Source organism: Suricata suricatta, chromosome 2 (genome assembly GCF_006229205.1).
Source record: "Suricata suricatta isolate VVHF042 chromosome 2, meerkat_22Aug2017_6uvM2_HiC, whole genome shotgun sequence".
NCBI classification, from domain to species: domain Eukaryota; kingdom Metazoa; phylum Chordata; class Mammalia; order Carnivora; family Herpestidae; genus Suricata; species Suricata suricatta.
In genome coordinates this window covers 11,209,727-11,223,714 of record NC_043701.1, presented here as the reverse complement: position 1 = coordinate 11,223,714, position 13,988 = coordinate 11,209,727, and the positions used below count along the sequence as shown (strand labels likewise).

At 46.2% G+C, this 13,988-nt stretch overlaps 1 protein-coding gene across 1 annotated transcript; it reads left to right on the top strand.

The window, feature by feature from the left end:
* The first annotated feature begins 2,636 nt into the window (after window positions 1-2,636).
* Window positions 2,637-3,596, top strand: LOC115274288 (taste receptor type 2 member 134-like). The gene has a single exon (XM_029917743.1). The coding sequence runs from the start codon at window positions 2,637-2,639 to the stop codon at window positions 3,594-3,596; it is 960 nt and encodes a 319-aa protein (XP_029773603.1).
* The last annotated feature ends 10,392 nt before the right edge of the window (window positions 3,597-13,988 follow it).

Genomic DNA, 13,988 nt, shown 5'->3' with positions numbered 1-13,988 from the left:
ATTATTAAATTAGTGCATAATTTAGCTTCATGTTTATGTGCAGTCTAGCCTTTAAAAACATTGTTATTTCCTTCCTGCTGCACCTTTCCCTGGCACAGGCCATGCATTACCTGTCGAAACCTTGGAAGAATGTGGAAGTATTTGCACACTGCCGGTCACTCACAGGTCCAGTGGGGATTGGACACCAAGATTTACAAATGCTGTTAAATGAAATACATATTTTCACGTGTCACTAAGGTAACCCAGTGCATTTTTTAACGTAATAAGAAAAAAATAAAAAAAGCCCTCCCTAATAAACAGAAAGAAGCCCAAAAAACATCCTCTTCAAGTATAGAGTCAAAGTGAAGGAGGTGGCGGTGGGCCTCTTCAGAATCGTCCTGCTGTTACATGTTGACGCCAGCATAATTTCACTGGGGACTTAGGCATCGTGCTAAACTTTCTTTTGCCAATTTTGCTATGCAAAAGAATTCATCAGTTTTATTTTCAGGCATGAGATGTCTTTAGAAAATAGACACATGACCCAAACTGGTGAGAAACACCTCATATTTTGACTGGTGTTGCACGTTGGAAAGACTCTCAAAAACAGAAGAGGCCGACTCTACACAGGACATGGGACCTCTCTAGGACGCATCTTGTGGAGCACTGAGAGGTGGATGGAGGAAGGGCACTCTCCACCCGCTTACAGAGGAGTGTGGAGACGAGAAAATGTCACCTTGTAGAGCTGTCAACCGTAGAAAGGGAAGAGTCCTGAGGAAAAGCATTTCTGGCAAAGGATCTGCTTTGATGACCGGGGAGGTCCTAAGGTTGCCTGTGAGCACACTGGGGACACTCGGTTACATGTGGTCACAGCAGGGCGTGCGTGCGTGGCCTCAGCTTGCTTCTTGATGACCTCATGAAGCTGGCCTTTCACCAGGGGATTCCAAGAAGAGCCACAATATTGTGAAACGTGCAGGAGCCACTCAGCTGCTGTCTTCAAGGAGAAGCCTGGGGAAAACACCACGAACTAAATCGAGGCACTGAGGTCGTGTTGCAAAACCATTGATCAGAGTGGATGATCTGCTCTTTGGCAGTCTTTTGAGAAAATGGAAGCAGCTCTGCAAGTAAATGCCGTATTTGAGACGGGACCAAACCTCTTTTTCCTGAGGTCTCTGTAATGTTTATCCTTGCTGTCACTCTCATCTCTCACTAGAGACCTCTCACTGTGGAGTCTTGAAGTGAGACCATGCCCGCTGTGAGTGGTCTTGGAGAGGACTGTGGCTCCAGGATCTTTGATATCGGAAGAGGACGCTCCTTTCCCTCCTCCTCTACTTGCACCCCTGCGTCCTTCTCCCCTCCTCCTTCTTCCCTCTTTCCCCTTGACTCTTCTCTTTTTCATGTTTCTAAGCATTCTTGCCCCTTTAGAACCCACCTTAGTTGGTCATTGCTCCCTGATCTGAACCAGTGCCCCTGTGTGGTTGCTGGTGGAGGCAAAATGTAATGGGTGCAGTCACCTTCTTAACGGCAAGGTGTTCTCAACAGGTTGCTTGTTATTCTCTTATTGCAACCCCCCCACCAGCCCCCCACCCAGTGGGCTCCTTCTGAGCTCCTTTTGCCATCCGGACTCTTGCTTCCCTGGCCCCTGCTGTGTCTGTTCTGGTTCTGCTCTCCCAGCCTCCCGTCTTCTCGTAGCTTACCTTCTCTCCTCTCCTCTCCTTGTGGCCTTCGTAGGAAAGGAGTTCATTCTGACCTGCTGAGCACATTGAAGGTGAGGCCATTACTGGCTAACTGATGTCAGGGAAATTCACATTTTAACTTGAGGCTCCTGAAACTTCAGTATAGAGCCTCCAGTGAAAATTTAGGTGGCATGACCTGTCAGCGGAGGAGAAAATAAGCCTTTTCCTGGTGCTCGTGCATATGGGTGCTCTGACTCCACCCATTCAAGAGGTGGACGTTAATGTAACGTGTGCAGGCTACTGAATAAAATACTAAACAAGACATGAAGAGTCCGGGAAGGTTTTGGTTGGGGGAGCCAAACAAAGATTAGAGCATCTTTTAAGGAAAAGTAAGAAAGAAATAGTATGTATGGTTAAGAAATAAAGTACAAAGTATGAGTATCTTTAAAAAAATTTTTTTAATGTTTATTCATTTTGGAGAGACAGACAACACGAGTGGGGGAGGGGCAGAGAGAGAGGGAGACACAGAGTCCGAAGTAGGGTCCAGGCTCTGAGCTGTCAGTGCAGACCCCAGCATGGGGCTCGAACTCATGAACCGTGGGATCATGACCTGAGCTCAAGTCTGATGTTTAACCAACTGAGCCACCCAGGTGACCCACAAAGTATGAGTAATTTCAATCACTCCTGGAGCCTCTTTTCTGTTACCATCTCCCTGCCTTTGACGCTGCTAAGGAACAGGCAAATGCAGGTTAGGCAAATAGACTCAGGGAATCATGGAGCCAGAAGTGATTTGCATGCCAAGAGAGATCACAGGGACCCTCTTTTCAAATCCTGGGGGACTGGAGGTGTTTTCTGGCAGCTAGGCATTTGCATGAATCAAAGGAGAGAGCTTTCTGGATCCCTGGTCTCAATCGAGTGGCTTGGCCAGAGAAGCTGCTTCTCCCTGTGGCTGCGTCCCAGCATGAGCAGAGCGTCCTGGAGAGGATGCCCTCGCCTGCACTGGTCTTCATGGTCATCTTCTTCCTGGAGTCGCTGGCCGCGATGCTGCAGAATGGCTTCATCGTGACTGTGCTGGGCAGGGAGTGGGTGCGGTGCCGGGTGCTGCCCGCGGCCGACATGATTGTGGCCTCTCTGGCCGCCTCCCGGGTCTGCCTGCATGGGGTGGCCGTCCTGAACAACCTCCTGACCTTCTTTGATTTTCATTCCATAGCGGACTATTTCAACATTCCCTGGAGCTTCTTTAACACTCTCTCTTCTTGGCTCACCGCCTGGCTTGCTGTCTTCTACTGTGCGAAGATCGCCATCTTCTCCCACCCTGTCTTCTTCTGGCTGAAGTGGCGGATTTCTCGGTCCGTGCCCAGGCTGCTGCTGGGCTCCCTGCTCATGGCTGGTGTGACGGTCATCTCGTCAACCACTGCGACTGTATTTCTTATGCAGATGACTGCCCCCCAGAGTTCCCAAGGGAACAGGACCCTGGCTGATAGAGTACAGAGCTATTGGCACTTGTTTCAAGCTCATGCAGCACTTCTGTGGTTGATCCCATTTCTCCTGTTCTTGGTGTCTACGCTTTTGCTAATGTTCTCTCTGCACCGGCACTTGGGGCAAATGAGGGATCATAGACTGGGCCCTTGTGATCCCAGCACCCAGGCTCACATCATGGCCCTGAAGTCACTTGCCTTCTTCTTTGTCTTATATACGTCATACATTCTGTCCCTGATTGTCGTTTTTGTGAAAATCACAACCTTCCAGGGTCACTGGCGCTGGGCCTGGGAAGTGGTGACCTACACAGGTATCTGTCTGCACTCCAGCATCCTGGTGCTGAGCAGCCCCAAGCTGAGAAAGGCCCTGAAGACCAGGCTTTGGAAAGCTCTGGACAAAGGCAGGTTTATCTCAAGTTATCAGTATCAGAAACCACTATCAGGGGACAAGCCTGTAAGTTGCTAGAACCCCCAGAGTCTCAGCACTGTCCTTCTCTCTTTTCATTTCCCTCTTACTTTCCCATTCCTTCCATGCTGCATTAATTCTTTTTGTACCCCTTTTTGTTCCTGCCATCCCCGGCACTGCTCCAAGTCCCCAGTTTGAGTTCCAAACCACTTTGGGCTGGGATGGTGGCCTCATTGCATCACAGATTTCTCCTACCTTCTGTGTGAGCACCCATAATAGAGTTTTCCAAGATCATTTTGGTCTGTTCCCCTTTATAGAAGACCTATAATGGTTGTCAGTCGTCTCTCTGGTCAACCAAAGTGGTTTTTTTTTAATGGTGGCATAGATTGTCCCCCACCATTCCACATCCCACTGCCTCCTGTTATGGCTCTGCCGTCAGCTCCGTCTCTCCACTCCAGCCCAGTGATTTGGCCCATCTGGAACCTCCTTCTTTCCTTTGTCTGCCATTCTTGGCCATTCCCTTCTTCTGTGCCCTGCTTATGACTGATTCTACCCAGCCTTTTCAGTTTGATCCCATGAAACCTTGAGGGTGTATATAAGTCTTGTGCCATTCTAGGCCCTGCCGGTCATTTTGTGTGTTTGCTATATGTTGAATTAAAAGGAATTGTCTGATGTGGAAATGCTTTTAGGTTTTGACCAACAGAAGACACAGAAGGAAAACAAAACAAATTTGCTATAGTTCTTAATTTTGATAATCCTGCCCTTCCTGTCTCTTTGCCCAGGAGGTGGGTCCTGAATGCCAGTGCCTAGCATGGTACTCTCCACATTGGGGTGTTTGCGTCTCTGAGTTGTGTTCTCAGTGATCCACTGAATGTGCAAAGTGTGGCAACTCTAATTTCCATTTGTTTTTATTTCATCCTGTTAGTTCCTAATTTGTGTGTATGTATATTTTATAATGTACAGAATTTATTAGTAAAGTAGTATATGCATGTACTTAAAATGAATAAAGGCACATATGGTTGGATGCATGCTTATAAACTTTTTTTTTTTTTTTTTTTTTTTGCTAATGGAATTTGCTTTAGAAATGTATAGAGACCAAAGGACTAGAAAAGGCTTGAATAGGGGCAGTGAAGGCAAGAATGTCAGGGGTGTCTGTCTCTGCCATCCCTTTGACTCATCTGGAAGCACCTGGAAGACTGCCTTGCCCTGTGCAGACAGAGCTCCAGGACTTTACTGAATGTCTTGGAGGGGAGGGGATGGTGGCGCAGCTCTCATATCCCGTAACGTGTTCACAGCCCTTTGAGTTACGCCGGGTCTCGTGGGCTTATCTCAGGACTTCTTGACTGGTTGATGATCTTAGCCTCCCTTTCCTATGTTTTAGCTCTGAAGAGTCCCCCAAATACTTGGTGGCTCCCATCTTGACCAAAAATACAACCCAGCAGCTTGTCCTGACTTTTGAGGCTTCCTGTGGACTCTTCCCAGTCTGCCTTTCCATCCTGGTAGGCCACCATTCCCTTTGCCATAGTCAGACTTACCAGATTATTCTGGAGACACAACGGTAGCTCCACCTCCTTCACTGACTCACCTCTCCTTTGCAACACAAGAGATTGTCTTGTTGTCCTGCAGGGAAGCCCCCGCTGCTGCTGAGCGTTTTCTCCGAATTCTCGGGTGGGAGCGGGAGGCTACGTAACATTTCCAGCTGCAGCCTGAGAGTCCTCCCTTTTCCTCTGTCTGTGAGAGTCCTGAGGTTCGTGTTCCCCACACAGAGAATCTACTCGAGGTCTTACCTGCATCACTCCCATGATGACACATATAAAGACCAGCTGTAAAAACTTCCAAAGTCTCGATTTGGCTTCTACCTTAGAAGATAAATTTGAATGTGGGAAAGTAAAATGAAACAAAAAAACCCAAACAGCACAAACAACAAAAGAATCACCATAAGACACACTGTATTTATATACAAACGATTATTTACCCATTTAGATTAACTCAATCTGCAGTGGGATGTGGCCCGTTAGTGTTGTGGTTGATGATTGGTGCATGAAAACACTTTGAGGGCAGGTACCTAGTTCACTGTTGGGGCCCCAGTGCCGTTCACAGGGTCCTTATGACATAGGAATTGCCTTATAAGTTGTTGAATGAATTGAAGGTTAGCACATGTCCTTCCCATAGTATAAGCCATTGAAGATGGGAGTGGTGGGTGGGAAGGATGAGCTTCCACGCTGAGAGGTTCGTGGCTGGCCAGACTCCAGAGCTATGAACCCAAAGTTTGCCCCATTGCTCCAAGGCCCAGTAGGCAATGACCAAATATCAGCCCTACAAAGAGAGCAGTTGGGAATTTTATCTCCTGAAGATCTGCATCTTCACAGAAGGGCAGGGTGAACAAAATACCTTAGTTCCCCATCTCTCCTTTCTCTGGGATCATAGTGTTCACCACAGCGAGAGCTCTGTGTTGGAAGGAGAATTCCATCTGCATCTCTGTCCCAGGTGGACTGGGAAGTGTAAAGAGAGGCTGCATTTTCTGTATTCTAGTCTCCCTTTGTCGGGTTCTGTGTATGGAGCTGGTTGGACATGGTGCTGGCCAGAAGGGGGGTGCACTATAAAATGCATATATGCATATAACTCCCTCATGCTCATGTTACTTGACCCTGAGCCTTCAGTACATATGCCACATATAACCCCAAACTATTTCTGCCTGCCCATCTCCCTGTAGACACGTTAATCTGCTAATACTCACCTGGGTAAGTGAGTACGCCCCTGATTGCTGGGTTGTTGTTGTTGTTGTTTTTTCCTGACTCTTTGAAATCTTTCCCATGAAAAATATAATCTTTGCTTACTCTGCCTTCTTCTGGTCAAAGTAGATGGTCCAAGATTGGGTGCTCTGACCTCACTGCATCCCTGATGCCCTCCTGACCTCTCCTTGGACTCCTTGTCCCTCCACAGGATGGGTGGAATGGCAGGTAGTTATTATAATAGCAGTAACTCTGTCCTGTGCTTGTACAGATTTATAGTAGGGACATATATTCACACATATTTGTGATCCATGTATTTTATAGGTGAGGAAAGAGGGCTTCAGAAAGGTTAAATGGCTAGCCTGAAGATCCACAGATAGTGATTGTGACAAGACTCAAAATCTGGTCTCTGACTTTAGCTGGGCACAAAGGAGATCAGAGTAAAGAGTGTGTTGTTAACTGCGGCAGAGATCTCTGGTCCTGGAAGCATTTTGGGTCTTGGTCTCTCCTCCATGTAACTGTGACCATAGCTGAGAGACTACTTTGAGGCCTTAGTTCTTTCTTATATAAAATTATTTTTATGTTTTCTTTCATTCAAAAAACTGAGATTCTAGCCTTAGATTCTTGTTCAGTCTTGAATTAGAACAGATGAAACTTGGGGCTCCTGGGTGTTTCAGTGAGTTAAACATCTGGCTTTGGCTCAGGTCATAATCTCGTGGTTTGTGGGTTTAAGCCTTGCCTCAGGCTCTGTGCTGATGCCTCAGAGCCTGGAGCCTGCTTCAGATTCTGGGTCTCCCTCTTTCTCTGCCCCCCCTCCCCATGCATGCTCTGTCTGTCTGTCTGTCTGTCTCTCTCAAAAATGAATTTACAAAATAGTACAGATGATAATTGGGGTGCCTGGCTAGCCCTGTTGGAAGAGCATGCAACTCTTGATCTTGGGGTTTGAGTTGGAGCCCCATGTTGGGTATAGAGCTTTACAAAAAAAAAAGAACAGATGATGCTTTTTGTATCTTACAGATGGAGAAATTGAGGCTCAGAGGGGCTGACCCCATACCCAGTAACTCATGGCGGGGTGGGGACTTGGACTAGTTCCTGCCTTGACGCCTCATCCAGGATTCTTTCTGCCACATCTTGTTGGTTTCATTGCTGGCTGGTTCTTCCATGAAATGCCACTTTAAAGGTCACTAATTATAAAATGTCGTAACAAAAAAAATCACCTGCCTGATAGTATTTAGTTGTTTCCTGTGTTCTTTTTGATGGTGGTGTTCACCACAAGTTATAGGACTTGAACTAACCGCTTTTAGTAGAGGTTTGGCTCACTGTTTTGGTCTGTCAGGAGGGTCTTCCAAAAGCGCCTGCTGCTTAGGGTCACGTTGGGAGCTAGCTTGATGGAGAACGTTAGGACGGTGCCTGGAAAGCACAGCCAGCCGGTGGGTGTGAGCTCTGACTACCAGCTGAGGGCATGTCCTGTGGAGTTCCTCACAGAGCTGCCGTGGCGTGTGGCCGTGTAGGGGTTAGCTGAGGGAAGTATGACCCCCTGTGTGAGGCGTGCTAAATGCAAGCACCGGCCTCCTGAGTCTGTGCTCACTCCAATGTTGTGTGGACAGAGACTGGGTGGATGGGTGGAGGAGGGGCAGGCAAATTCAGAGGCAGGCAGGGGGACTTTTGAAACTGAGCCTTAGCAGTATTTGCATCTGTTTTGAGAAGAAGAAACCTCTCTACCCTCAGGAGATAGTCAGTGTCCTCTGTTCTGTCCTCTCCCCTTGGGGGGCAGCTAGAGGGGTAAATATGCAGCGCCTTCCAGAGCCACCTGGCAGGACTAGACCTTGAAGTCTTGGGACCCATCTAGTGCACAGGAGTGATGACTGGAGATGACGTGATCCCAGGACCTCCAGTGACGGATAAGAGAGCCATTGTCTTGGCCATCGCTTTATTGTTTTTGTGTCCGGTGGCAGCAGTGAGCAGTGGCCTCATCACTGCAGCACTGGTCATGGAGTGATTGCCACAGGGAACACTGTTGCCTTGCGATAAATGATTAGTCGGCCTGGGGACCTCTTGCCTCTGTCTGCGTGGGCCGGTGTGAGGAGGAAGAGCATTTATATCTTCCTGTGTCCACAGGCCTCCCAGACCTCGTACCGCAGTTCCTGGCCTCCCGGCGGGACCTGCCACCTTACGGTCCTCCGCCTGCCTGGCTCAGTGTCCCCCACTGCACGAAACTTGCAGCCGTCACCCTCCCATCTGCCTCTGGCTAAACTAGAAGGTGCTGGGTTGGTTCTGTGGATGCTGTAGGGCTCTCCAGCTTGGGCACCGTCTTGTTTTCAGAGGCAGCCAGAGCTTGTAACAGTATTTTTTAAGGAGAAGGCTGCAATCTGGGAATGCCATTCAGAATTCTGTAAGACAGTATGGGAAATTCTGCTGCTTCTGTTTAAAACTTGTCCCCCTGGACAGTCTTCACTGTCGTCTTCTTTTTTTGGCATAGTTTTGCTCATGTCTCTGGAAAGACACACTGAGAGGGTCTTCTGCCCATTGTGGCTCTTGTGAGCCCAGTGCCCAGGTGCTCATCACGGTTCTCCGGGCTCTCATCTACTTTTCTGTCCTCTCCACCTCCTCTTTTCTGTCGCGGGTGCTCAGAGCTGCAGGTGCTCTTCCACTTTGGGAGCCTAGGTACTGGGGGTGGCAGGTGCTCAGTGGTGCACCCCATCGCTGCACTTGGGCCACCCCAGGCCAAGAGGAGTGCTGGAGAGGGGCTGCCGGGCACAGTATGGGCCATCATGACTTGCGGTTGATGAACAATCTCAGAGACTAATGCAGAGGGCATGGTGCAGCGGGACGTGGCTTCTTTAAATCTCTTCGCCACTTTTAACGTTCTTTTCCTCTCTGCTACTTTTAATGAGGAGAATAACTTCAATGAAATAGAATTTCAGGGTGAGATTGAAGGTCCTGAAATAATGGGGTCGCATCGCTGATGTACGCTCAGCAAGTGTGTAGCTAGGCAGCTGTGTTCCCTGTGGGACTTGACGTGGCTAGAGCCAGGAAACTTTTACTTTCCCTGTGATCAGTCTCTTGGAGTTTAAAATTATCCTACTGGAAACTGGGTGTGAGGATCCTGACACATCATTTAATTTTGATCTGAGTCAGACTGGAGAAGAGATTTGGAACCTCAGTTTTCCTCTGGCTTCATACTGTAAACCACCTTTCCTTTTTCCTTTTTCCTTTCCTTTCCTTTCTCCTTCTCTCTCCCTTTCCCTCCCTCCCTTCCTTCCTTTCATCACTCAACCGGTTTCCAGCCATCTACTGCAGTGAAGTCTTCCTCCTTCTGTGCAGGAATTCCTCGTGTCTGAACTCTTCACAGAGCGTGGGGCTGGTTGTGCCTGTGAATGGCAGTGTGCATTATCTAGGATTTGTATGTTTGCGGATGACCTTTGAGATCCCTGTGAAAGCGAGGGGGTCATTATTTATATATTGCTTATGTTCTCCGCCGTAGCCTACTGTGTTGGTCTGTTTCGTAAATGTTAAGGTCCACGAACCCAGATGTGACTTTGTTTATGCTGATATTGGGACCTACTGAAAGTTTTGATGTGGGAGGTTTGTCATTAGCTATCTGACAAGATTTAAGAACAGAAGACTTGGGTTTGGTTTGGGGAAAAATGCAGGCTGCTTTTCTGCCTTCCACAGATCTTTTCAAACCTTCCTTAAGTGCAGTTACCTCTTGAACCATTCAAACTGAGGTCCCTAAGCAAAACTTGAGAGACTATTGAATGCTGAGAATGAACTGAGGGTTGAAGGGGAAGGGGGAGGGGGGAAAAGAGGTGGTGGTGATGGAGGAGGGCACTTATGGGGAAGAGCACTGAGTGTTGTATGGAAAACAATTTGACAATAAACTATTAAAAAAAAGAAAAACAAAAACAAACTGAGGTCCCTAACCTTCCCTCTATTGGTTTGATTTGTTTTTTAAGGTTTATTTTGAGAGAGAGAGAGTGGGAGAGGGAGAGAGAGAGAGAGAGGGAGGGAGAGAGAGAGAGAGAGAGAGAGAGAGAGAGAGAGAATCCCAAGCAGGCTCCAAGCTCAGAGCAGAGCCTGACAGGGAGCTCAAACTCACGAACCACGAGATAATGATCTGAGCTGAAATTGGACACTTAACCACCTAATAGTACTGTGAATATTTCAAACTTAGCAAGTTCAAAGTGGATGTCCTTTCCCTTCTCTTCCTCTTACTGTCCCCCGAGACCAGCCCCCTCCGCTGCTTAGCTGGGTCTATTTTTTCTATTATTTATGTCCAGTACACCAGGCTTACCGTGTCTGCAATAATTTTCACTCCCCGCCTCCGCTGAGCTCTTGAACCTGAACAGCTACTTGTCTTCAGTTGCTAATTCTGCAAAGTCTATATTATCTGTCCTTTCCTTCCCTTTCCCGTGGATTCTATTATTGGTTAGACTATCCTCCTCTCTCACCTGGGCTGCTCAAATTGCCTCTTCACTTCTTGGCCCATTAAACTCTCCCCTTCCCCCATCCCAGTCAAAACTACCACTACCAGATTCATGTCCTGAAGGCAGAACTAACCATCCCACCCACACTTACTGCCTCTCGTTGCGGAGACATGAAGCATGGGGGCCTGAAACCTGTGGACCTCCACAACACAATACACAATTTTATCTTTCTTTGTGTCGAGTCTAGGAGAATTCTATTTTGTAGCAAAATCTGGATTGTCATTGTTCCCAACACACCTGGAGTTCCCTCCCTGACATACTGAAAGGTCTCTCTTATCCCCACATCTCCCTATGAAAATCCTACTTAACTTTTAAAGGTTAATTCCAGTGGGTTCTCTTCCGGGAAGCTTTTCTGGTTTACTAACCCCCAGGTTTTGATCTCTCTGACCTTTGAGGGACTTAATAAATGAGGTGTTCCCCCATTGTCACATGAATTCTGTCTTGTGGTGATATGATCTGTTCTTATATTTTATTCTCCCTACTATATTAAACATTTTTTAATGTTTATTTTTTTAAAAGCGAGTGAGCCAGGGAGGGGTAAGAGAGAGAGGGAGACACAGAATCTGAAGCAGGATCCAGGCTCTGAGCTGTCAGCACAGAGCTCAACATGGGGCTCAACCTGGTGAACTATGAGATCATGATGATCTGAGCCAAAGTTGGCCACTTAACCGACCGAGCCACCAGGCCGTCTCCCTAGTATATTGTAAAGTTTTTGAAAGCATGGCTCCCTTGTACTTTTCCATGTGTTCCTTGAAGCACTTATAAATACTTCATGCATTGAACAGAACGAGCCTCTTGCACCTGGACCCCAGCCATAAGCACGTGGACTTTGGTCTGTATATTTCTCTCTGGGCTACTTACTGCATTTTACCGCTGATGTTTGAGCTGTATTTCCTTCACTATCTGGCCATCTTATTTTTGGAGGTCAAACTCCAAACATATTCTGTTTCTTTCTGACTAATGCACAGTGTAGAAATAACAAATGGGTGAGTGAGAGAGCAAGATATGCCTGATTTTGTGATGCCTTTGCCATTCTTCTTTCTTGTGCATTTACATGTTGCTAAGCAACTGTGAATGACTGGCTTCCTCTGGGAATCTCAGTGAAGGGCCACTTCTCTTTGTTACTGACCCTATGTCTCTTTCCAGAACGCCCAGTATAAGCTAATCTTTGCTCCTTCCTCTTTTCCCATGTTAGCTAGGAGAATACAACAGCTGCCAGAATCTCAATGCTCTCCCCACAGAGACTGCTTCCCCTGGAGCTCGAGCACACAGGGAAACGGTAAAAGAGTAACAGTTTGTTGTATTTTAAAAATGCATAGTTATCTTATTAGTATCATTAACTTTTGCCTATAGTCTAATTTCATCCTGCATCATGCTGATATTATGTGAGGCACAGGGCTAGGACATTTATTTATTTCTAGCCTTTATATGTTTAATTCCGAAAACAACTGCAGAGTAGAAGCTGAGGTTTAGAGTTTACTCAGGTCTCATGGCCAGCGAACTATGGACCTAGATTATCTCAGCGCTGCGTGGTGTTGATGCAGGGATAGAGAATTACATCGACACGCAGTCCAGATAATAGTTACATGGAAAATGATATGTGATAAGTAAGTCATCTTAAATCAGTGAGGGAAAAAGAATGGTCATTTCACGGTGCTGCAATATATTTGTAATACAATTGGAAAATATAGTTAGAGCTGACATTTTATCTTAAATTACAGGTAGATTATTTTAGTCTAAATGTTATTTAATTTTTTGAAAGTTAGCTTTTTTTTGGTAATTCAATTTTTCATGTATTTTGTTTCATGAAGTACTGCCTTTAAATTCTTCAGAAATGTTGACTGTTTCTTCCCGGACCTGTTTGGATGGCATTGGACAATATGTACATTACCTTTAGCTTTCACAATACAGAAAAGCTCTGTTTTCTTAGGCCTTCTTATTAGTAAGGCTGAAATTAGTAATGAAAGTCATTGGTGAATTTAACTGCACAACAATTTAAAACTTTTTAATGAAAAGATTCTGTAAATATAGGGATTACTGAAGTGCTTTTCAATTTTATTAAAAAAAACTGTTTTTTAATGTTTATTTTTGAGAAAGAGAGAGACAGAGACAGAGACATAGAGCACGAATGGGGGAGGGGCAGAGACAGAGGAAATCACAGAATCTGAAGCAGGCTCCAGGCTCTGAGCTCTCAGCACAGAGCCTGATGGGGGGCTTGAACCCACGAACCGTGAGATCATGACCTGAGCTGAAGTCATATGCTCAACTGACTGAGTCACCCAGGTGCCCCAGCACTTTTCAATTTTAAAGGACAAGTGACAGATTGCCAGAAAATATTTACAAACATTCTTAAAAGATAAAAGCTGATATCTCTAATGTACAAAAGAGCTTCTACAAATCAGTAAGAAAAATAAAAGCAAAGTAATAGAATTTTGGTTAAGTGATTAGACATAGATCATACAAATTACTGCATATACATGTGAAGAGCAGCCTAACATCCCTGTTGATCAGGGAAATGTAAATTAAAACAATAAGCCACTAATAGAAACACAGCTGCATGAATCAGTGGTTTTCCACTTCTCTCTCTGGAAACCACACAGAAGAAACAAGACAGTGTAAAAAAGACTCTGAAAACTCCATTTTCAGTGAAGATGAGAGACAGATAATCCACAGATTTCAAATGAACGTGAAATCACTACCAGTCACAGGTGAGATCAGATGGGGTCAAGAAAGAAAGTGAAAAGAAGCAGCATGAAGGAAAATAGCAGGGCCCAGCAGGGGCGGAAGTAATATTCCAGCAGAAATATACTTTGTGAGGAAAAGACACACCTTGAAAAGCAAAAGACCCTTAGTATGCATGTGTTAGTTATGTGCTGCTATGTAACAAATTATCCTGACACTTAAGGGCTTAAAAATCCCTTTAATACAACCTCATAGCTTCCGTGGACCAGGAGGCCAGGCACCTTTCAGCTGTCACAGGCTGCAGTCATCTGCAGGCTCATCTGGGTAGGAGGAGCCACTTCCCAGCAAACCTGTGGGGTTGCTGGAGGAGTCAGTTGCTCATGGATTGTTGGACCGAAGCTTCAGGTCTTTAGTTCCTTGCTGTGTAACCCTCCCCTTTAGAGCATCTGACTTCATTAGAGTGAACGGACGCTCGTGCACCAGAGCGTCTGCAAAAGAGAGAGTACTTGCAGGACTGGTACAGAGTTACACAGACTTCTGGAACCTAGTTA

Coding starts and splice junctions, on each gene's coding strand:
- LOC115274288 (XM_029917743.1), top strand. CDS start 2,637: ATGCCCTCGCCTGCACTGGTCTTCATGGTCATCTTCTTCCTGGAGTCG.